We start from the raw sequence: 23,118 nt of genomic DNA, 5'->3' as shown, positions 1-23,118 counted from the left end.
TTCTACTAAATTAGGCCTAAATTTTGATAATTCTCTGTTGATGTAATGTTCTACTCATTTTTAAATAATCTTCAAGATTCTACTTACATGTTATATTAATAATGTTATCCAATGGTTTCTACATTCTGTTAGATTGCCTTTTTTTGAAACAGGAACAAATATGGATCTCTTTAAGTCACTTGGCCAGGTAGATGTCTTCTAGACTTTTTAGCATAGCCTGGTGCTAACATATCTTGGGATGCTTCTATTCAAATATGCCAAATGGTAGGTTTGTGAATATAAAAAAAAATATGGAGGCTATTTTGACACAGTTTTTAGGGAGTTGTAATTCTAACCCCAAAGTGGTGCCTCTCTGTATATGAGAATACACCAGCTACTATGAGGGAGAAAGCTGGACAATCAATCTTCTTCCGTATAATTTAGAGTTTCTGGAAACTCATTGGAGGGTCAGCTATGAGTTGATTCTGAATCCATAGTAATGACTTTTTACTTTGAAGTGAATATTATAGTATCACTGACAGTGTGTACTTCAGAACAGATTCTGAAATGTTCTTTTTGATGAGGAATGTAATACTATTACTCTTCAATTTGTCATTCCTGTTGCAGTAGCTGATACAATTATCTAATTCAAAATAGACCATAGCAGTTCATTTCACCTCATTGATACCAGTAAAAGGGAGCCATTGTGGCCCAGTAGTAAGAAGTGATACTGCAATACCAAAGGTATGTGATTTAAATCCACTAGCTGCTACATGGGAGAAGGATCGGCAGTCTCCTTCCGTGTGATATATTGCCTCTGAAAACTTGTTGGAGGGTTAGCTATAAGTCAATTCTTACTCAACAGCACACAACAACAACAACAACAACAACAACAATATTTTCAGTATGTGCCTTCAAAATATCTATGTAATTCTTGAATTTTATTATATATATTTAGGTATATACAAATAGATGCAACTCTAAAATTACTCATTTTACCCATGCCAAGAAATTTTAAAGATAGCCATTTTGCAAAACAGTTAAGAATGACCCATATCCATGCCCATTCCAAAGAAAGATGACAGTGATGTTATGCAGTATTTGTCATGTTTTGACTCAGATTTTTCACTCAGAATAATGTCTTCCAGGGTCACCCATGTTGTGTAGTGTTTTCATCACAATGTGGAAATTATATAACAAAATAATTACTGTAATACTCACGTAAATTTATACTATAATTTAAAAATGATTGCAAGAGTACAATGACAAGAAACTGTAAGAAATTCAAGATTCAATTAGATCATTGATTCATGATGTTGAAAATGGGCAAAGCTGATGTCAGATCTTGAATGAATGTAGAGACTACCAGAAGATGTTCGTCTGTGTGTTAATGACTATGTAACATCATTAAACTGTGTGATCCATACAAATATAGGTACACTGAGAAGGATTAAAATGGCATGACACTTAATTGGCTCAGATGGAACCTGTAAGCAAAACCTAGCAATTTTCACTTTAACAGAGAAAGGGGTTGCTGTGTGAAAAATCAGGAAAGGTGTGTGCTAGGGATGTATCCCTAAGTTTATTATACTTGGTCAATTAAATCTATAGATTATCAAGAAATCTGAGACATTATACTATGTGAAGAAGAATATTACTTTAAGATTTAAAGAATACTCATGTAGAGTCTGTGGTATGCAGATAATACAACTTTGCTCAAAATGAAGAAGACTTAACTACTTATACATGAATATGGAAAGCTGTAGTCTTCCATGTGTATTATATAAAGAAAATACAAATCTTTATAACTTCACTAATAAGCATAATAAACTGAGAAAAGATTGAAATTTCCAAAGATTTCATTTTCTCAGAATGTGCAAAGAGCTGGACTCGGAAAATCAAAAGGGTCAAACTCTCTTGACATTTCTTAAGCTGAAAGAACAGAAGAACAAAGTCAAGCCTCAAGTTGCACACTTAAGGATACTATGGGCACAATATTGAATGATCCAGAAAGCATTAAAAGAAGATTGAAGGATTACACAAAGTCATTGTACCCAAAAGAACTGACAGAAGAATTCAATGACATAAAACATGATAAAGAAGCACTGGTGAAGGAGGAAATTCAAGCTGCTCTGAAGAAACTGGCAAAAAAATGTCCAAGGAATTGATAGAATATCAATTGACATATTTCAACAAACAGACACTGCACTGGATGTACTCAACAGGTTGTGTCAAGAAATATAGAGGACAACTACCTGGCCAACTGACTGCAAGAGATCCATATTTGGTCTCATTTAAAAAAAAAAAAAGGTGACCCAACAGAGCATGGAAATTATTGAACAATATCACTGATATTACATGCAAGCAAAATCCTGATGAAGATTATAAAAAAAATGACTGGAACAGAGAAGTACCAGAAATATCAACTGGGTTTAGAAGAGGCTAAGGCACTAGGGATATTATCGCCAATATCAGATGAAAGCAAGGAGTACCAGAGAAATGTCTGTGTTTCTTTGACAATGTAAAGGTACTTGATGGTGTGGATCACTATAAATTGTTGCTAACCTTGAGAAGAGTGGGAATCTCAGAACACTTGATTGTGCTCATGCGAAACCTATACTTGGACCAGGAAGCATTCCTCAGAACAGAGCAAGGAAACATTGCATGGTTCAAAATCAGGAAAGGAGTCTGTCAGGGATGCATCCTGCCTCAATACCGTTTCAATTTGTATGTGAAAAAGATCATTTGGAAGCCTGGACTTTATGTGGAGGAATATGACAACAGCATTGGAGGAAGACTCATCAATAACCAGTGCTATGCAGATGACACAACCTTGCTTGCTGAAACTGAGAAGGTCCTGAAGTATTTGCTTCAGAAAGTCAAGGTCTGTAGTCTTCAAAACGGATTAAAGCTCAACATCAAGAAGACCAAGATTCTCACCAGTGGGTCAATTGGCACCACTAGGATAGATGGAAAAGAGCCTGAGGTTGTTGACAGTTTCAGTTTGCTCGTCTCCACAATCAATGCTCTTGGCACCAGCAGTCAGGAAATCGAAAGACGAATTTCACTGGAAAGTTTGCTGTCAGTGACCACTCCAAAGTGCTAAAAAGCAATGATGTCAGTCTAGAGACTAAGATGCACCTGATTCAGACCATGTTCTTCCTAATTAATTACTTGCTATACATCTGAAAGCTGGACGATGACTAAGGATGACAGAAGAAGGATTGATGCCTTTGAGTTGTGGTGCTGGAGAAGAATATTGAATATACCATAGACTTTCAGGAAAACCAATAGATCTGTCTTGGAGAAGGTGAAACCAAGTTTCTCTTTGGAGGCTAGAATTTTGAATTGTCGTCTCAGATACTTTGGACACGTCACCAGGAAGGACCAGTTCCTGGAGAAGGACATTTGGCTTGGAAGGGTGGAGGGACAACGCAGGAATGGAAGACCCTGAATGAAATGGATTGACATGGTAACTGGGGCAGTGTGATTATGTGTGTAAGAGTCAGTGAGACTGGCTCAGGATCAGGAGGTTTCAGAGATACTGCACACAGGGTCACTCTGAATCACAGGAAACTGGATTGCACATAACAAGAACAACAAGAGATGCCCATACAATCAGCAGCGAAGAAATCAAAGGCAATACCACATTGGATAAATCAACAGCAAAATGTCTCTTTAAACTATTAAAAAACAAAGATTACACTTTGTGGATTAAGCTGCACCTGACCCAAACAGTGATGTTTTCAATCACCTAGATATGCAATCAACTAGACATGCAAAAGCCGGGTAATGATTAGGAAGAGCAAGGAATTGTTGCCTTGAGTTATGGTGATGGCAAAGAATATTGAAGATGTCATGGTCTGCCAAAAGAAGGAAAAAATGTGTGTAATGAATGAATGGAATCCCAAAATCTCTGTAGATGTTCATTGAAATAAAAAATAAACAACCTAAATTAAAAAAAAAGAAATACAGTTTAAATACTCACGAAAAGCAAGAATATCAAGACTTCATTTCACATATTTTGAACATATTATTTGGAGGTACCAGGGAGTTCTAGTGACTTGGTGGTAAGAAGATATGTTGCAATCCCAAAGACATATGGTTCAAATCCACCAGCTCCTCTATGAAGAAAGGATGGACAATCTCCTCCTTTGTTATTTACTGCCTCTGAAATTCGCTGGAGGATCTACTATGAGTTATTTTGATCCAATGGCACATAACAATAGAAACAGTCCCTAGAAAAGGAGACCATTCTTGGTAAAGTAGTTACTGTTGTTTTATACCGTTGAGCTGGAACCAACCCATAGCTGACATTCCTGTGGGTTTTCAGAGGTTTCCCATCCTTCTTTCATGGAGCAGCTGGTTAATTTAATCTGTGTGACGTCGGGATTACCATGCAGCTTCTTACCATTAGGCCATCAGAGTTTCCTTGGTAAAGTAGAGGCTCATCAAAAACAGGAAGATACTCAACGAGATGGCTTGACTCACTAACTACAACAGTGGTTAAAACATAACAGTTATGAGGATGATGCAGAACCAAGCAATGTTATTTTTGGTGACTTGATAGCATATAACCACAACAAGTATATATGTGTCTATATATAATTTTATTTTTTATTTTCCTTTTTATAAAAAGTTATTCTGGTTTAAATACTTGACCTACAAATAAATTATAGATTGTTTTGAAGTAAGTATGAAGGATATTTTCATGGGAAAACTTTCTCTTTAGTTCATATTGAGCTTGGATATGTTCCTTGTCCTCCTAGAGATGTGAAAGGGAGAGAACAAAAAGAACAATTCTCATTCTTGCACATTCGTCAGTCTGCCTCCTCAAATTTATGTCGCTCTAATTGCACTTAATGAAAAAGAAAGTAACATTTTTAGGTCCCAGTTGTAGGAAACATTTTAAATAGAACTAGCCTGGGGCACTTTTCAAAATAAAATCTAAATAATGCAAGATTGTTAGCAAGAACTGTGCCAGGACTGGATTATAGGACTAATAAAATTCAACTTGAGTTAGACTATCAGACAGCCTTGATCACACTACCCTAGGTCAGCCATGGTGATTATAGGACTTACATCTGTTCTCGACTTTAGGTTCTATGGACCTTGGTCATCATCAGCAACTTCATACCAGGGTTGTTCATGGATTAACAAGCAATGTGACAGCCATTTATCCATATGCTAGAGACTAAAGTGAGAGAGCCATGAAGCCATGACTTAAGTTTGCCCAGAGTGTAGAGACTTGTTGTGTACCACTGAGTTGGAACTAATCCCATAGCTGACCTTCCAGTGGTTTTTTAGAGGCAGTAAACTGCATGGGAGGTGATTGTTCTTCTTTCTCCAGGACAGCTGCTGGTGGATTTGAACCATATACCTTTTGCCACAACTCCTTACCACTAAATCACCAGAGCTCCATAAGAGTAGGGACTGTTATTGTTGTTATGTGCTGTTGAGTCACTTGTGACACATAGCAACCCTATGTACAACAGCTCTGAACCCTGCTTTATCCTAAGGCAACCTCATTGTCACTGACACACCTAGCCCTATTACTCTTGTCACTGAGTCAATCTATCTCATCCAAGGTCTTCCTCTCTTGTACTGACCCTCCACCCTTCCAAGTATGATGTCCCTCTTCAACGACTGATCACTTCTTGCAACATGTCCAAAGTATATGAGACAGAGCTTCAAAATTTTTGCCTCAAAGGAATAGCCTGGCTCTACTCTCTCCAGGACAAACTTCTTAGTTCTTCTAGCTGTCTATGGTATATTCAGTACTCTTCTCCAGCACCCCACACAAAGGCATCAATTCTTCTTTTATCATCATTAGTTATCATCCAGCTTTCTGATGCATATCAATTAATTGTGAAGACCATGGCCTGGATCAGGTGCATCTTAGTCTCTAGACTAACACTGTTTCTCTTCAGTACTCTAGAGAGGTGTCTGACAGCAGATTTTCCCAATTCAAATAATCTTTTTATTTCATGGCTGCTTAGTACAGAGTGTTGATTGTGGAGCTAAGCAAGCTGAGGCTGCTAACAATATCAATCTCTTCTTCGTCTATCATGATGCTACCACTTGGTCCAGTGGTGAGAATCTTTGTTTTCTTAATTTGAGCTTCAATCCATATTGAAGGTTACAGCCCTTGAACTTCTGCAGAAAATGCCTCAGGTTGTCCTCAATTTCTGCAAACAAGATTGTGTCATTTGCATAATGCAGGTTGTTGATGAGTCTTTGTCCAATCCTGATACCACATTACTCATCACAGAGTCCAGCCTCCTGGATGATATGTTCTGAATATAGATTGAAATGGTATGAATATAGGATGCAATCTGGCATGCACCTTTCCTGATTTTGAACCGTGTAGTGTTTCCTTGCTCTATTCTGACTACTGTCTCCTGGTCCAATTATAGTTTTCCCATAAGCACAGTCAAGTCTTCTGGGATTCCCATTCTCCTCAGTTAACCACAATTTGTTGTGATCCACACAGTCAAATGCCTTTACATAGTCAATGAAACACAGATAGACATTCTTCTGGTAATCTCTGCTTTCAGTCAAGATCCATCTGACTTTAGCTGTAATATCCCTAGTACCTTTGGTCTCTTTTAAACCCAGCCGGCACATCTTGAAGTTCTCTGTTGATGTCCTGTTCCAGTAGGTGTTTCATTTGTTTGCTTGTTTTATAATTTTCAACAAGATCTTGCTTGCATGTGATATCAGTGTTATTGTTCAATATCAAGTAGTAGGAAATACTTCTTCCTTTAATCCATGACTCATTTCTAACCACTCCCATCTCAAGGTAATTCACGTGCTGCCACTATGTCCCACCTAGTTTATGATTTGGAAATACTGAGGAATGGACACATAGGAGAATCTAGTGTTTTATTGTTCCTAGAAACTTTTCTAGAGTTATAGGTTTTATTTGAAAAATAGTTCTTTAAGAAGCTTCCAGAAGGCTTAGTGGAACACTATACTTTCAAGTTTCTGGGCTTCTTCTTTGTACTTGGTAGTTCTTTCCTGCTTTAGCTATTATTTGTCTATTCCCATGTTTTTCTGTCAAAATCTATGTATCTTTATCCTCCATTTAATCTTATATAATCTTAAAGTACTATGCTTCTTGCTCAACTGACCTCTCTAAGGCTCTTTTCTATCAAATAATATGCCTAACCTAGAGACATATCTTAACCTGTTACTATAAATATAATATTTTCATATTGGAATTTTTTCATTATTATAATTATCATCTAAAATTAACACCCTTGGCACCAGGAGTCAGGAAATGAGACACATTGCACTGGAGAATCTGCAGTTATGAACCGCTCCAAATTATTGAGGAGTAATGAAGTCAGTTTGAGAACTAAGGTGCAACTGATTCAGTCCATGGTCTTACTGATCACTTGCTAAGCATTTGAGAACAGGACAATGAATAAGGATGACAGAAAAATAACTGACATCTTTGAGCTGTGGTGTTGGAGAAGAGCACTTCACATCCCATGGATGGCCAAAAGAACAAACAGATATGTCTTGGAGAGGGTGCAGCCAGAGTGTTCTTTGGAGTCAATAATGATGAGGCTTTGCCTCATCTACTTTGGACATGTTGCTAGGAGAGGCTATTTCTTGGAGAAGGACATGATCCTGGAAAGGGTGGAGGCTCAGCAAAGGAGAAGAAGACCCTAGACCAGGTGGAGTGACATGGTGAGTGCTGTAATGGGCTTTTGTATATCAGGAAGTATGAGGATTGCACAGGATAAAACAGGGTTCAGATCTTTTGTTCATAGGGTCCTTATAGGTCATACTCGACTTGACGGCACCTAACAATAGCAACAAATTTTGTTTATATTTATGTTGCTGTTGTGTGTCATTTAGTTGGGATGCACCCATAGTTGACGCTCTGGTGGGTTTTCAGAGTCAGTTAATCGCATGGGAGAAGATTGTTCATTATTCTCCCATGGAGCAATTGTAGAACTCAAACTGCATGGATTTGGGATTGCAGCACAGCTTCTTACCGCTAGGCCACCAGTCTAGTGAAAAGAAGCACCTATTAAATATAAGTATCTATTAAAAATTCACGTAACAATTAATTCTATCAGTACTAAAAATTCTAATTATAGCTAAAACTGACTACTTAATATATGCCAGGTACTATATTAAGTGTTTTAACTACCTGGAGAAATCAGATCTTATAATCATCCCAACTGAAAAAGGATAAAATAATTTTAACACATCATTACATAATACAGAAAACTTCTTCCCACTTTAATGATTACCATGAGGAGCTTCTTATTCCCATTTTTTCAGATGCGGAAATTTGAGATTCTGAGAGGTTAGGTGATTTACCCAAGATTCACAGAATCTAGTGATGTTAAGTCAACTTCAACTCATAACAACCTTCCTTTGGCTTTCTGAGGATTTAAGTCTTTATAGGAAGAAACTGTTCATCTTTTTTTCCACAGAGCAGCTAGTAGGTTAAAATTATTGAACACAAGAGGTACTGCAGCACAATACATAAACCACTGACACCAAGGTCCTTATATTTGAACCTAGTGGGTCTTTATTCAAAGCTGGTGCTTTATTTAAACACCCACTATTTAATACTTGCCCCTTATTTTGTGTACTCTATTTTATGTCTAAGCTAAACATATCTATTTTATGTCTAAGCTAAACATATCTTGATAGTGAACTTGTTTCCACACATTGAACACTTTGTCTACTCTTTGTTCAGACTTCTGGTCAACAGCTGTCTTTCCCTGAGGCTATACCATAGTAATAGGAAGATACTTGAAAAGTAATACTTTTTATCTTGTGTGGATGAACACTGTGGAAAAGCTATAATCAAAAGCTGTAATATCTTTCATCATTCAAAACACATTAGACATCCAGCAGAGGCAACTCTATTTCTTCTCTATTCCCTTTTTGACAAATTATGACTATTTATCTTTATACTGCTAAACTCCTGACCTAAATGTCCTTGTCCCCAAGGTATCACCAGTATAGTTTGTTCTTTACCAATAAAATGATTCACAAAACTTGGATAACCTTCCCTTAATGGCAAGCCAAAGAAACCTACAGATCATGTTGTATATTTATGTATACTACACTCATTGTCATTAGGAGGTTCTGGTGGTCTAGTGTCAAGAAGCTACATTGCAATCCCAAACACATGTGATTTGAATTCAGTAGCTGCTCCATAGGTGAAGGGTAAGCAATCTCTTCTTGTGTGATTTACTGCCTCTGAAAATCCAGTAGAGGGTCAGCTGTGAGTCAGTTCTGAGTTGACGGCATACAACAACAACATTGCCATCAAGTCATGTCAGAATTGACTCATAGATGACCCTCCGGTAGACATTTCGAGGCTGCAAATCTCACAGGAGAAGACTGCCTGGCCTTAGAGTTGGCAGGATAACTCCTTACCCCCAGGCCACTAGAGGGAATGTGAAATTTCACCAGTCATATATGTGAATCTATAGGGTAGACAAGACTTGTCTATAAATGTGTGATCATTGAATACATACCTTTTGGTGCCTTTTCATTTAATCAACGTATACTGAGTATCATTTAGGTCATAAGAATAAAGTAATGAACAAGAGCTTTAAAGTCCTTGCCCAAGTGAACTTAAATTTACTGACTAAACAAATGATGGAAGAACAGAGTGACAATTGTTAACAAGAAAATAAATAAAAACAATAGAATATGAAAGGAATGGGGAGTTGTGTTATTTTGCATTGGATGATTAGAGAGGGCAACTGAGATGAAGTAATATTTGAGTTTATACTTGACTAATAAGTTTTTCGCAGGAGAAGGATGGGCAATCTCCTCCTGGGCAATTAACTGCCTCTGAAAACCCACCAGAGTGTCAGCTATGGATTGGTTCCAACTCTTTGATACACAGCAACAAGAACAAGTCTTTAGACATTCTTGAATGAAACATTCTGGACATAGAGAATAGCAAGTTCATGTCTAGCATAGGGCCAATGAGTTCAAGAAAATGAGAAAATGCCAGTATGCTGCAACATGTTGAAGAGGAGAGTGTTAGAAAGGACCATATTTTAAAAAGGCACTTCAGGATGCAAAAACACATGGAAATATTTATCACTGAAGTATTGAATATGGTGTCAAAGAGATAAAAATTGATTGAGCCAAATTTTACCCTTCTCCACTAAGATTTTCCACCGCTCCAGACATCAATTTGGTGGCTTAGTGGTAAGGAACTGCACTGCCAACCCAAAGTTAGCCAAGTCAAATCCACCAGCTGCTCTGAGAGGAAGGGTGGGAAATCTCCTCTCTTGTGTCTGGGATACAACCTCTCTCAATACCTTTTCTTTTCTTTCTTTCTTTCTTTCTTTCTTTCTTTCTTTCTTTCTTTCTTTCTTTCTTTCTTTCTTTCTTTCTTTCTTAAAAAAACCTTTTCAATCTATATACAGAGCAGATCATTCTGGAAGCTGAGCTTTCTTTATGAGGGGAAATGTGGCACCAGGACTGGAGGAAGACTCGTCAACAATCTCTGTTATGCAGGTGACACTAACCCAGGCCATGGTCTTTACATTAATTGGGATGCATCAGAGAGCTGGACAATGACTAAGAATGACAGAAGAAGAATTGATGTCTTCAAATTGTGGTGCTTGAGAAGAATCTTCAACATACCATGGACCACCAGGAAAACAAATAGAGCAGTCTTAGAGAGGCTGAAAACAAATTTGTCCTTGGAGGCTAGGATTTTTAAGCTCTGTCTCACATACTTTGGGACGTGGCCAAGAAAGACCAGTCCTTGGAGAAGGACATCATGTTTGGAAGGGTGGAGGGACAGCGCAGGAGAGGAAAACCTTGGATGAAATGGATTGATATAGTAACTGGGGCAATAAGGGTTCGTGTGTCAGAATTGGTGAGACTGGCTCAAGACAGGGCAGGATTGAGAGCTATGATACATATGGTCACTATGGGATACAGGCGACTCAACAGCACATAACAACAACAGCTCCACAATCACCACTAACTGTAAAGAAATCAGAAGACTAATTGCATTGGGTAAATCAGCTGTCAGGGACCACTCCAGAGAACTGAAATGCAATGATGTTGGTCTAGAGACTAAGGTGAGCCTAACCCAGGCCATGAGCTTTGAAATTACTTGTTATGCATCAGAGAGCCAGAGAATGACTAAGGATGATGACAGAAGAAGAATCGATGCCTTCGAGTTGTGCTGCTGTAGAAGAGTCTTGAACATACCATGGACTGCCAAGAAACTAAATGGGTCTGTTTTGGAAAGGTTGAAATCAAGTTTCTCCTTGGAGGCTAAGTTTTTGAAGCTCTGTTTCACATACATTGGGCATGTGGCCAGGAGATTCTGGTCCTTGGAGAAGGACATCATGCTTGGAAGGGTGGAGGGACAATGAAGGAAAGTAAGACCCAGGATGAGATGGTTCGATACAGTTATTAGGGCAATTGAGGTTAGGTGTATCAGAGTCAGTGAGACTGGCTCAGGGCAGGGCAGGTTTCAGAGGTACTGTACATAGGGGTCTCGATGATTCGCGGGCAGATTATGTAGGGAAATAGGACATTGTTAAGGAAGAAATGGAATGCATAAATATTAACACATTAGGTATTTGCAAAATGATATGGCTTAGCATGGGACACTTTGAATCAGGCAATCACATGATCTGTTATGCTGGAAATGAAAAGGTGAGGAAAAAATGGAAGTTCTTTCATAGTTAAAAAAGTCATTTTTCTACTACTAGGAGAAGATAAAATAGATGAATGGGACCTCCTAAGAATCAAATCCCTATGCATATCCAAAAATTTCTCCAACAGAGTAAAAAGGGAAGCCACAGACTGGGAAAAATTATTTAGTGATGACAAGTCAGATAAGGGACTTAATATCTAGAATTTATAAAATACTTGAGCACCACAACAAGATAAAGGTAAATAATCCAATAGGAAAATGGGCACAGAATACGAACAGACACTTCACCAAAGAACACATTCAGATGGCCAACAAGCACATGAAGAAATGTTCAAAATCCCTAGCTCTAAGAGATATGCAAATCAAGACAAATATGAGATATCATCTCACCCCAGTCAGAATAGCAAAATTTAACAGAACAGTAAGCAACAAATGCTGGCGAGGTTGTGGAGAAACTGGAACCCTTATTCACTGTTGGTGGAAGTGTAAAATGGTGCAACCACTATGGAAGGCAGTATGGTGCTTTCTCAAAAAGTTGCACATAGGTATACCATTTGACCCAGCAATTCCACTACTGGGAATATACCCTAAAGAGACCATAACCGACATCCAAGCAGATATATGCACACCCATTTTTATTGCGGCTTTGTTCACAATAGCAAAGAGTTGGAAACAACCCAAGTGCCCATCAACAAATGAATGGATAGAGAAGCTGTGGTATATTCACACAATAAAATACTATGCTGCATTGAAAAACAAGGAACTCATGCAATATTACTGAAAATGGGTGACCCTGGACGACATTATGCTGAATGAAATTTCTCAGTCCTAAACGGACAAATACTGTATGATGCCACTGTTGTAGAATGGGACTGACATCACGATTGGAGTAAGACTGAGAAAAACTGGAAAATTATGTATACTGCACTGAAACGGATGAGAGAACAGTTTAAAAGTGATATATGATAGGGTATTTTGGTTATCACACGAGTTCAGAATTAAGGTTGCAGATTCTGAGGCTCCGTCTAACATACTTTGGACTTGTTGTAAGAAGAGACCGATCCTTAGAGAAGGACACCATGCTGGGGAGGGTGGAGGGAAAGCGCAGGAGGGGAAGACCCTCTATGAGGTGGATTGATTCGGTCACTGGGGTTATCAGGATGGGAGTGCAATTGGCACAAGACAGAGAAGATTTTAGGACTGTTGTTCATAGGGTTGCTATGAGTCGCAAGCGACTTGATGGCACATAACAATAACAACAGTGGAGTGTACTCAGGGTGGGGGGCTTGTGGGGGGATTGTATACCGATGAAAGAGTTTCTCTTTTACTTTTCAAAGAGAGAAGTGAAGTGAGGGGGAGGGGTGGGCAGGGAGAAAAGTGCAACAATGAATGAATGGAAATCCAAAATCTCTGTAAATATGCATTAAAATTAATAAAATAAAATTTAAAAAAACAAAAAAAAATAAAAGCAAACAAAAAAGTCATTTTCAGACCCATTGTGAAATACAATGTTTGTGAGTAACAGGATAATATTTATATTCATACAAGGCTGGAGTCAGAAAAGAAAAAGGGCTGAATTCACTCAGCATTTCTTAAACTGAAAGAACTAAAGAATAAATTGATGCTATGAGCAGAATATTTAATGATTGAGGAAGCATTAAAAGAAGATGAAAGGAGTATACTGAGTCATTGTACAAAAAAAAGTTGGCTGACACAGAAAAATTTAAAGAAACAACATATCATCAAGAGGCAATGGTGATGAAGGAGGAAGTCCAGGCTGCTCTGAAGTACTTGGCAAAAAATAAAGGCCCAGGAATTAATGGAATACCTATTGACATATTTTGGCAAACAGATGCTGCCCTGCATGTACTCATCAAGTTGTGCCAAAAAATCTGGAGGACAACTACTTGGCAAACTGACTGGAAGAGATCCATACTTATTCATATTCTTTAAAAAAGTGTCCTGACAGAGTGTGGAAATTATCATAAAATATCACTAATATCACACACTAGCAAAATCCTGCTGGAGATTATTCAGAAATGACTGTAACAGTACATTGACAGAGAACTACCAGAAATACAGGCTGGGTTTAGAAGAGGTAGTGGCACTGGGGACATTATTGTCAATGTCAGATGGACTTTGGCAGAAAGCAAAAAGTACCAGAAGAATGTCTGTGTTTCCTGTGTGGATCACGATTATTGTGGCTAACCTTGAATATGGCAATCTCAGAACACTTGATCATGCTTATATGAAACCTATACTTGGACCAAGAAGCAGTCCTGAAAACACAGCAAGGAAACAATGCATGGTTCAAAATCAAGAAAAGAGTGCATCAGGGATGTGTCCTGTCCCTGTACCTTTTCAATCTGTATGCAGAATAGATCATTTGGGAAGCAGGGCTTTGTGAGGAGAAGTGTGGCATCAAGATTGGAGGGAGACTCATTAACAACCTACAATATTCAGGTGACACAACCTTGTTTGCTGAAACTGAAGAAGACCTGAAGCATTTGCTGCAAAAGGTCAAGGACTGTAGTCTTCAATATGGATTGAAGCTCAACATCAAGAAAACAACTAGAGCCAAAAAGGAGGATATTGAAGATTTCTACCAACTTTTGCAGTCATAAATTGAATGAATATGCAATCAAGATGCATTAATATGGGTAGCTGAAATGCAAAAGTTGTGAACAGAGAAGGATCATTACTTGGAAAACATGGACTTGGTAACAGAAATGAAGCTAGAGATAGAATAATAGAATTCTGTACATTCAATGATTTATTGATTGCAAATACCTTTTATAAGAAACACAAAGGCAGACTGTTGTTGTTGTTGTTATTGTTATATGCCGACGAATAGCCTGTGACCCATCGTGACCCTATGTATAACGCTGCCCTGTCCTGAGACATTCTCAGTAATTCAGACGCACCAACCCCCATTGTTCCAGTCACTGTATCTTATCTGGGTTCTTCCTCTCCTGCTCAGTCCCTCAATCCTTCCAAGCATGATGTCCTTCTCCAAGGATCAGTCTCTCTTGGCCACATGTGCAAAGTATGTGAAATGGAGCTTCAAAATCCTAGCCTTTAAGAAGAAACTTTGTTTCACCCTCTCCAAGACAGCCTTATTTGTTTTCTTGTCAGTCCATGGCATGTTGAGGACTCTTCCCTAGGAAAATTCAAAGACATCAATTTCTCTTCTGTCATCCTTAGTCATTGTCCAACTCTGAAGCATAACAAGTAATTGCAAAGACCATGGCATGATTTAGGCACATCTTAGTCTCTAGACTGACATCGTTGCTCTTCAGTAATCTAGAGAGCTTTTAACATCAGATTTTAATTTCAATTAATCTTTTGATTTCCTGACTGCTGATGTTAAGAGTATTGATTGTTGAGCCGAGCAAGCTGTAATTGTTAACCTCAAATGGAGACTATACAGGTAGATTCACCTGATGGTATGGATAGAAATCAGATCAATTACATCTGTGGGAAGAATAACTGGAGACGCTAAATATCAGCTGTGAAAACTAGGCCAGGTGCTGCTAGTGGAACAGGACACCAACTGCGCGCACACACACACACACACGCACACACACACGTTCAAGCTAAAGCTATAGAAAATTAAATAGAATCCACGCGAATAAAAATTTGACCTTGAGGAGTCTATCCCACCTGAATTTCAAAACCATTCAGGAACGGGTTTGAGGCCGTGTATATAAATGAGTGAAGACCAGATTAGGTGTGGGAGGATAGCAAGAATATCATCCGTTCTTAATGCAAAAACCCGTTACCTTGTTTTTTGCACTGAATCTTTCCCCTTTCCTCAGCTGTGTAGATCACAACAAACTGTGTATAACTTAGAGAAGAATAGCAATCCCTGAACATTTGTATGTGCTTTTGTGAAACCTATATTTGAACTGGGAGGCAGTTGTCAGAACAGAGAAAGGAAAGACATTGCATGGCTCAAAATCTGGAAGGGTGTATGCCAGTGATGTGTCCTATCTCCATACATTTTCATTCTATATGCAGAACAGATCATTTGGGAGGCTGACTCAATGAGGAGGAATTCGAGGAAGGCTCATCAACAACCTGCGTTATGCAGATGAAACAACCCTGCTTGCTAAAACTGAGGAGGACCTGAAGTGCTTGCTGCAGGACTGCAGTCTTCAATATGGATTGAAGCTCAACATCGAGAGAATGAAGATTCTCTCCACTGGGCTGATGGGCAGCTTCATGATAGATTATGAAGAGTTTGATATTGTTAATAGCTTCAGTTTGCTTGGCTCCACAATCAACACTCTTGGTACCAGCAACCAGGAAATCAAAAGACAAATTGCATTGGGAAAGTCTGTTGTTAGGGACCTCTCCAGAGTGCTGAAGAACAACAATGCCAATCTGCACACTATGGTGCGCCTGATCCAGGTCATGGTCTTTGCAATTACTTATTATGCATCAGAAAGCTACACAATGACTAAGGATGATAGAAAAAGAGTTAATGACTGGTGCCGGAGAAGAGTATTGAATATACCATGGACTGCTAAGAGAACAAATAGGTTCATTCTAGAAAGAGCGAGACTAGGCTGCTCCTTGGAGGCAACGATTCTGAAGCTTCGTGTGACATACTTTGGACATGTTGCAAGGCATGATCAGTCCTTGGAAAGGGACGTCATGCTTGGGAGGGTAGAGGGACAGCACCGGAGAGAAAGTTCCTCTATAAGGTGGATTGATTCAGTGACTTGGGTAATCGTGGAGTAGGTGAATCAGAGTCAATGAGGTTGGCTTAAGATAAAGCCAGGTTCAGAGCTGTTGTACATAGGGTCTCTATGAGTTGCAAGTGACTCTATGGCACATACAACATCAACAAGAATGCTAATCCCATCTGTCAAGATTGTTATCACTTGGTTGTAAAAACACTCAGATTGGAATAGCTGTCCTTGACACTTTGCAGTTTTGATAGCTATTATATCTTAATGTGTAAAATAAATATGAAATGTCTTCATTGGGTTGTTGGTGGTATTTTTTGTTTTTTTCTTTACTTTTTTTTTTACAAATTGACATCTTCTGGAATCCATACGAGATGGGGCAATAAGGCAAATTAGGACATGGTAGGATAGGATGGAATAAAAGACAATTGAGTGCACAGGGAGATGAAAGTAAAATTTCATTTAGGTAACAAATGAGTTAATTGATATCCATCTTCTAAAGTGACCTTATTGTAAAATTTTATGTTGAAAATTTTTTTAGAATGCTAATATTGGCAGATACAATTAATCTAGACCACACTTAGTTAGGATTTTTCTTTACAGGATCTCAGATTTAATCTCTTGGATATTTCAATAGCATCCTAGAAAGCTTTCCAAGTTAATTGCCAAAGATATCTGTGTTAGCAATGGCTCTGTGCTTGGGTGTTGTTTCTGATTTCTAGACAAGATCTTAAACGGAAAAGTCAATACTCTTGAAATATATACAGTGCAAATATCCAATACAGACATTCTTTTATTGCTCTGTTCCTACAGAAACTCGACATATTGCATGAAGGTGTCAATGTCCTTGACTGTGGCAGAGAATGAATCAGGCCTGTGCTACAATAGCAGGATCCGCTATTTAGAGAAATCTGAAGTCACTAAAAGAAAGGAGATTTCCTGCCCAGACATGGATGACTTTAAAAAGTCCGATCAGGAACCTGATGTTGTATGGTACAAGGTAACTCAATGTGTTGTCAAAAATACACTTCTTTTTCTGTCATTAACTGGCTTGAGGGATAGGAAGATATATATGTCTTATTTAAATTTATTATTGTTAGCTATTTTACTCTGAAGAATGAACATGTCCATAACCATGTAATTCAGAACTTTGACTCTTGTATAGCACGGATTTTGATTTATTTATATAATTAGGTGTTAGAAACAACTTGCCTAATCAAACTACAAAAAATAAATAAAATTTTCCTTTCCATCCCAAGTCATAAGAACAAATGGGGAAAGTAAAGATTTACACTAGAAATAATTCGGGGACATAAAAATATAATTTCCTGCTAAGAGCAAAGACCCATTATCACAAATTATATTATTACAACCTTGCAAAGGATGACCATAATTTTATTCTTCCTGATGCGGGTCACTGCAGTAAATATAGAGAGAAATGGACTCAGTGCAGGATGTGTGAACACTACAGAGGTTACGTTTAGCTGGAAATAAGTCCCATTCAAAGGATAATCAAGACACGTGAACTGATGGTTAATTACAGAATTGTGAGCAAGATTAAGGGAATGAATAAAGGAAGATGTTTTAGCAGCCCTAGGTCTGCAGTGGCAAGAAAGGAATTAGTGTCTGCAGAACCTGGTTAAGAGTGAATGTGGTCTATGAGTAGGTCTTAGAGAAAGGGAGTGAGTGGAATAAATACCCTAACCTCTGTGAACTCCTGCCATCCAACCTTCTTCCAGTGTCTCCTCACCCACTTAGTTACATTCAAACAAAAATCAGAAGCTGTTGTGGTTGGACATTTCAGTTGTTTCCATGTTCTTGCAATGCTGCTCTGAATATTGGTATAAAAATCTCTGTTTGTGTCTCAGTTCTAATTTCTTTAGGGTTTATTCTTAGGAGTGAAAGAGCTGAGTCCCATGGAATTTCTATGTTCAGCTTTTTTGAGGAAATGCCAAACTGCTTTCCAGAGAGGTTGTACCATTTTACATTCTTACCAGATTTTCATGAGAGTTCCCACCTCTACATATCCTCTCCAAAATTTATTGTTGAGTGTCCTGCTAAACTGCCGCAGCTACTGGGGTGAGATAACATCTCACTGTGGTTTTGATTTGCATCTCTCTTATAGCTAGTGATTTTAAGCATTTCTTAATATGTCAGTTGACCATCTGAATGTCTTCCTCTGTAAAAAGATTTTCCATGTCTTTGGAGCATTTTGTAATTGGGCTATCAGTCTTTTTCTTCGGGAGGCCCAGTAGTATTCCATAAACTTTTGTTATGAGATCCTTGTCTGAGATGACATTGCCAAATTTTTTCCCATTCAGTAGGTTTTCTTTTCCTCCCATTTTCCAATAATTTTTTACTAGCAAAGGAATTTAATCTATAGAAAGCCTATTCATCAATTTTATATGACCATAAATGTCCAACCACAACTGAATGGATTGAGGAATTGTGGTACATTGACACAGCAGAATAGAAGGTGGCACACAGGAGTAACAATTAAAAAATACTACATAATTTGGAAGAGACTGGAGGGAATTATGTTGAGTGAAGTAAGTCTCATGAAGACAAATATTACATAAGACCATTATTGTAAAAAAAAATATAAGGATAACTAGTAAAACATGTATGAGGACCCAAGAGGGGAAGTGTGGGAGCAGAGTGGTGAAGATGGGTAGAGGCAAAATCACAGGGTTGCACAATTTGGTGGGTGGAATGAAGTGGTAAAGGAAATGAGTAAAATCCAGCAGGGACCTGAAAAGATAGGATAGTGATGAGCATAGTCCAATGGTGATTAATTTTATAAAACATAATGCATAGTAATGATTATATAAAAACAATGTGAATGAATAATAGTGTGAAACTCAAAGAATATACTAAGTTTGTAAGCAAACCATTATAAAATAAAAATGTTAAAAATATCAGAAGCAAAAAAGACCAAATACTAGAATAATATCCTTTCCTTTGATAGTTGTGAAGGGCTGGAAAGGGTAGAGAATGGACCTAGTTGTTGTTGTTATTGTTGTTGTGTATCATAGAGTTGCTTGAGACTCATAGTGACCCTGTACACAATAGCCCTGAAACCTGCTCTATACTGTATCAACCTTATTGTCTCTGACACAGTGACCCTCATTACCCCAGTCACTATATCAATCCATCTCCTCCAGAGTCATTCTCTCTTGTGCTGTCCCTCCATCTTTTCAAGCATAATATCTCTCTCCAAGGACTGTTTCCTCCTTGCAGCATGCTCAAAGTATGCCAGACAAAGCTTCAGAATCCTTGCATCCAAGGAGAAATTAGGTTTCATCCTCTCTAGGCTGAACTTGTTTGTTATCCTGGAAGTCCATGGTATATTCAATACTCTTCTCCAGAACCACAGCTCAAAAGCATCAATTCTCTTTCTATCATCCTTAGTCATTGTCAAGTTTTCTGACACATAGTAAGTAATTGTGAAGACTATTGTGAAGGCCTGAATCAGGTGCACCTTAATCTCCAGACTGACATTCTTGCTCTACAGCACTCTGGAGAGATCCCTGACAACAGACTTTCCCAATGCAATTCCTCTTTCTATTTACTGGTTGCTGGTACCAAGAGTGTTGATTGTGGAGTCAAGCAAACTAAAGGTGTTAATCTTAATCTTTCACTGTCTATCACAAGACTGCTAATTGGCCCCGTGGGGAGAATCTTTGTTTTCATAATATTGAGATTCAATCCACATTTAAGGCTACAATTCTTAACCTTTTGTAGCAAGTGCTTCAGGTCCTCCTCGGTTTCAACAACCAGGCTTGTGTCATCTGCATAACACAGGTTGTTTATGAGTCTTCTTCCAATCCTGATACCACACTCTTCCTCCTAGAGCCCATCCTCTCTCGCATGATCTGTTCTGCATAGAGATTGAAAAGGTATGGAGATAGGACAAATCCTTGGTCTACACTCTTCCCGATTTTGAACCATGCAGTGTTTCCCTGCTCTGTTCTGATGACTGCCTCCTGGTCCAACTATAGGTTTCTCATAAGTACAATCAAGTATTCAGGGATTCGCATTCTTCTCAGAGTTAGTCACAGTTTGTTGTGATACACACAGTCAACTGCCCTTGCATAATCAATGCAACACAGACACTCTTTTGATACTCTCTGCTTGTAGCCAAAATTCATATAACATGAGCTATAATATCCCTAGTACCATGGCCTCTTCTAAACCTAGCCTGCACATCTGGAAATTGTCTGTTCATGTGTTGTTCCAGTTGGTTTTGGATAATTTTTAGTAGAGTCTTGCTTGTGTGCGATATTAATGTTATGGTTCAATAATTTCCACACTCTGTTGGGTCACCTTTCTTTGAAATGGGAATAAATATCTATCTCTTCCAGTCATTTTGCCAGGTGGTTGTCCTCCAGATTTCCTGGCAAAACTTGGTGAGCAAATTCATGGCAGCATCTGTTGAAATAGGTCAATTGGTATGACATCAATTCCTGAGGCTTTGTTTTTGCCAGTTCCTTCAGAACAGCTTGAACTTCCTTCAATACGACAAGGTCTTGCTTATACATTGTTTCATTAAATTTTTCTGGGTTAGTCAAATCCTTTTAGTACAGTGATTCTGTATACTCCTTCCATCTTTTAATGCTTCCTGTATCATTTAATATTCTGTCCAAAGCATCCTTAAGTATTGCAACTTGAGGCTTGTATTTGTTCAATTCCTTCAGCTTAAGAAACACTGAGTTCAGCCATTTAGATAGTCTGACTCCAACTCTTTGCACATTTCATTTCAATACATTATTTTGTCTTCCCATATTGACCTTTGAAATCTTCTGTTCGGCTCCTTAAGTTCTTTATTTCTTTCCTTTGTTTTGGCTTCTTGGCACTTTAGTGCAATATCCAGAGTCTCATCTGACATCCATCTTGGTCTTTTATTCTTCCTCTGTGTTTGTAATGACCTTTGCATTCTTCATGGATAATACTCTTGGTGTTCAAAGCCTCTAACCTGTTCCTGAGATGGTTTTGAAATTCAGATGGGTTAGAGTCAAGGCTGTATTTTGGTTCCCATGGATATAATTTTCCTTAGCTTCAACTTGAATTTGCATATGAGTAGTTGGTGATCTGTTCCACAATCAGCACCTGGCCTAGTTTTCACAGCTAATATTGAGCTTCTCCAGCGATTATTTCCACAGTTGTAATCAGTCTGATTCCTGTGATTAGCATCAGGTGAAATCCATGTGTATAGCCTACGTGTATGTTTCTTATATAAAGTATTTACAATGAATAAATAATTCCATTTACAGAATTCTATCATTTTACCTCCAGTTTCATTTCTGTCACCAAGCCAAGTTTTCCAGCTATTGATCCTTCTTCCCTGATTCCAGTTTTGCTTTCCAGTCACCCATTATTATTAATGCATCTTGATTGCATATTCAGTTGATTTAACTGCAAAAGTTGGTAGAAATCTCCAATTTCTTTCTTTTGTCTCTAGTTATTGGTGCATATATTTGAATTATAGTGGCAATACACACTGTATATGAATGAAATAATGTATATGAGTTTTGTATGCAATCCAATAGAAAATTTTAAAAAAATTCATCCTAGCTAGGATATTCCATCTACTACCCAGTGGCTGCTTGATCTTATAGCAGTGCTGAGCACCCCAGCAATTCTGAGCTACAACAGCACTTTTTTATATGTAATGTCTGGAGGTAGTCAAGGATCTGATAACCTTTAGATCCTATAACTCCCACAGCTGTCATGTGCTTTTTACTCAATTTTACCCCTGTTCCTACCTTTGCAAACCTCTCCCTCTTCACAGTTGAGGAAAATTCTCTAATAACCACGAAGACTTTTGTTTTTGTTATGTGCCATTGAGTCAGAACTGACTTATCATAGCTGACTTTCCAGCAGGTTTTCAGAGGCTGTAAATTGAACAAGAGGTGACTGCTGACCTTTCTCCTGTGGAGCACCTGTTTGATTAAAACTATACAGTTAGCAGCACAATTCATTATTACTAAGCCACCAGGTCTCCTAGTTCTGAACTAGGACACTCAAATTCTAGGTAAATTGTACCTCAACTGATGTTTTTCTTAATAGCAAAATAAGGATATAGTGTACAAACAAACTATATGCAGAATTTAATAAGACCCCTTATGCTATCATCAACTTCATTAGTTAGGCATTAACTTTCAATAATTAAACATTATTGTGTGTCTTTCTATGAAATAAGTATGTTCTATAATCTCCTATAAGTCTCAGTGTAACTCAGAGAGTTTGACAGTGAAAAAAAAAATGAAGCTTAGAGAAGAAACTTAGAACATTGTCCAAAGTCACAAAGCTAAAAAAGGCAGTTCTTAATTCAAAGCAGTCAGACTCCAGAGTCCACTTTTTTAACACAGACTTGATCCCAGGCTCTTTTTAAAGATACAGCACTGAAGAAGAGGAGCCACGCAAAAGATAGAGCAAGAAAGTTTTATTTTACTTTATAGTTGAGAAAGCTAGGGATCAGAGAGGTTAGGTTAAACTACTGAAAAGGTAAACTACAGAAAATTTTACAGGGGTAAAATCTAGGTCATAAGCCTTCTCATAAACTGTTCCTTCTATCTCATCATTTTCTTTCTTATCTCTTCTTTTCTCCTGATAGCTCTAGTCACTATTATTGCTGTATACCAAAGCAACATACTGCATGAAAAATACTAACATTCAATCTTTCCTGAAGTGGACTAAGAGTATTAAAGAAAAAGGCTTTTCCAGCTGTAACAGGATAATTATAGTTAATATTTTTCTATCAATCTA

General features: G+C 38.0%; 1 protein-coding gene across 1 annotated transcript in view; it reads left to right on the top strand.

Moving 5' to 3' along the window:
* The window catches only part of LOC102845938 (X-linked interleukin-1 receptor accessory protein-like 2-like), a gene marked incomplete at its 3' end in the record, with an annotated part of 94,799 nt that overhangs the window by 52,083 nt on the left and 19,598 nt on the right, over nt 1-23,118 (top strand). The window contains exon 2 of the mRNA XM_006899252.1: nt 17,164-17,350. Coding sequence (XP_006899314.1) covers nt 17,164-17,350 — 187 coding nt within the window. The remainder of the gene's footprint in view (nt 1-17,163; nt 17,351-23,118) is intronic.

Source organism: Elephantulus edwardii, unplaced genomic scaffold, assembly GCF_000299155.1.
Source record: "Elephantulus edwardii isolate Elephantulus edwardi_28Jun2011 unplaced genomic scaffold, EleEdw1.0 scaffold00249, whole genome shotgun sequence".
Lineage (NCBI taxonomy): Eukaryota > Metazoa > Chordata > Mammalia > Macroscelidea > Macroscelididae > Elephantulus > Elephantulus edwardii.
This window is presented reverse-complemented; position numbering and strand designations above follow the sequence as displayed.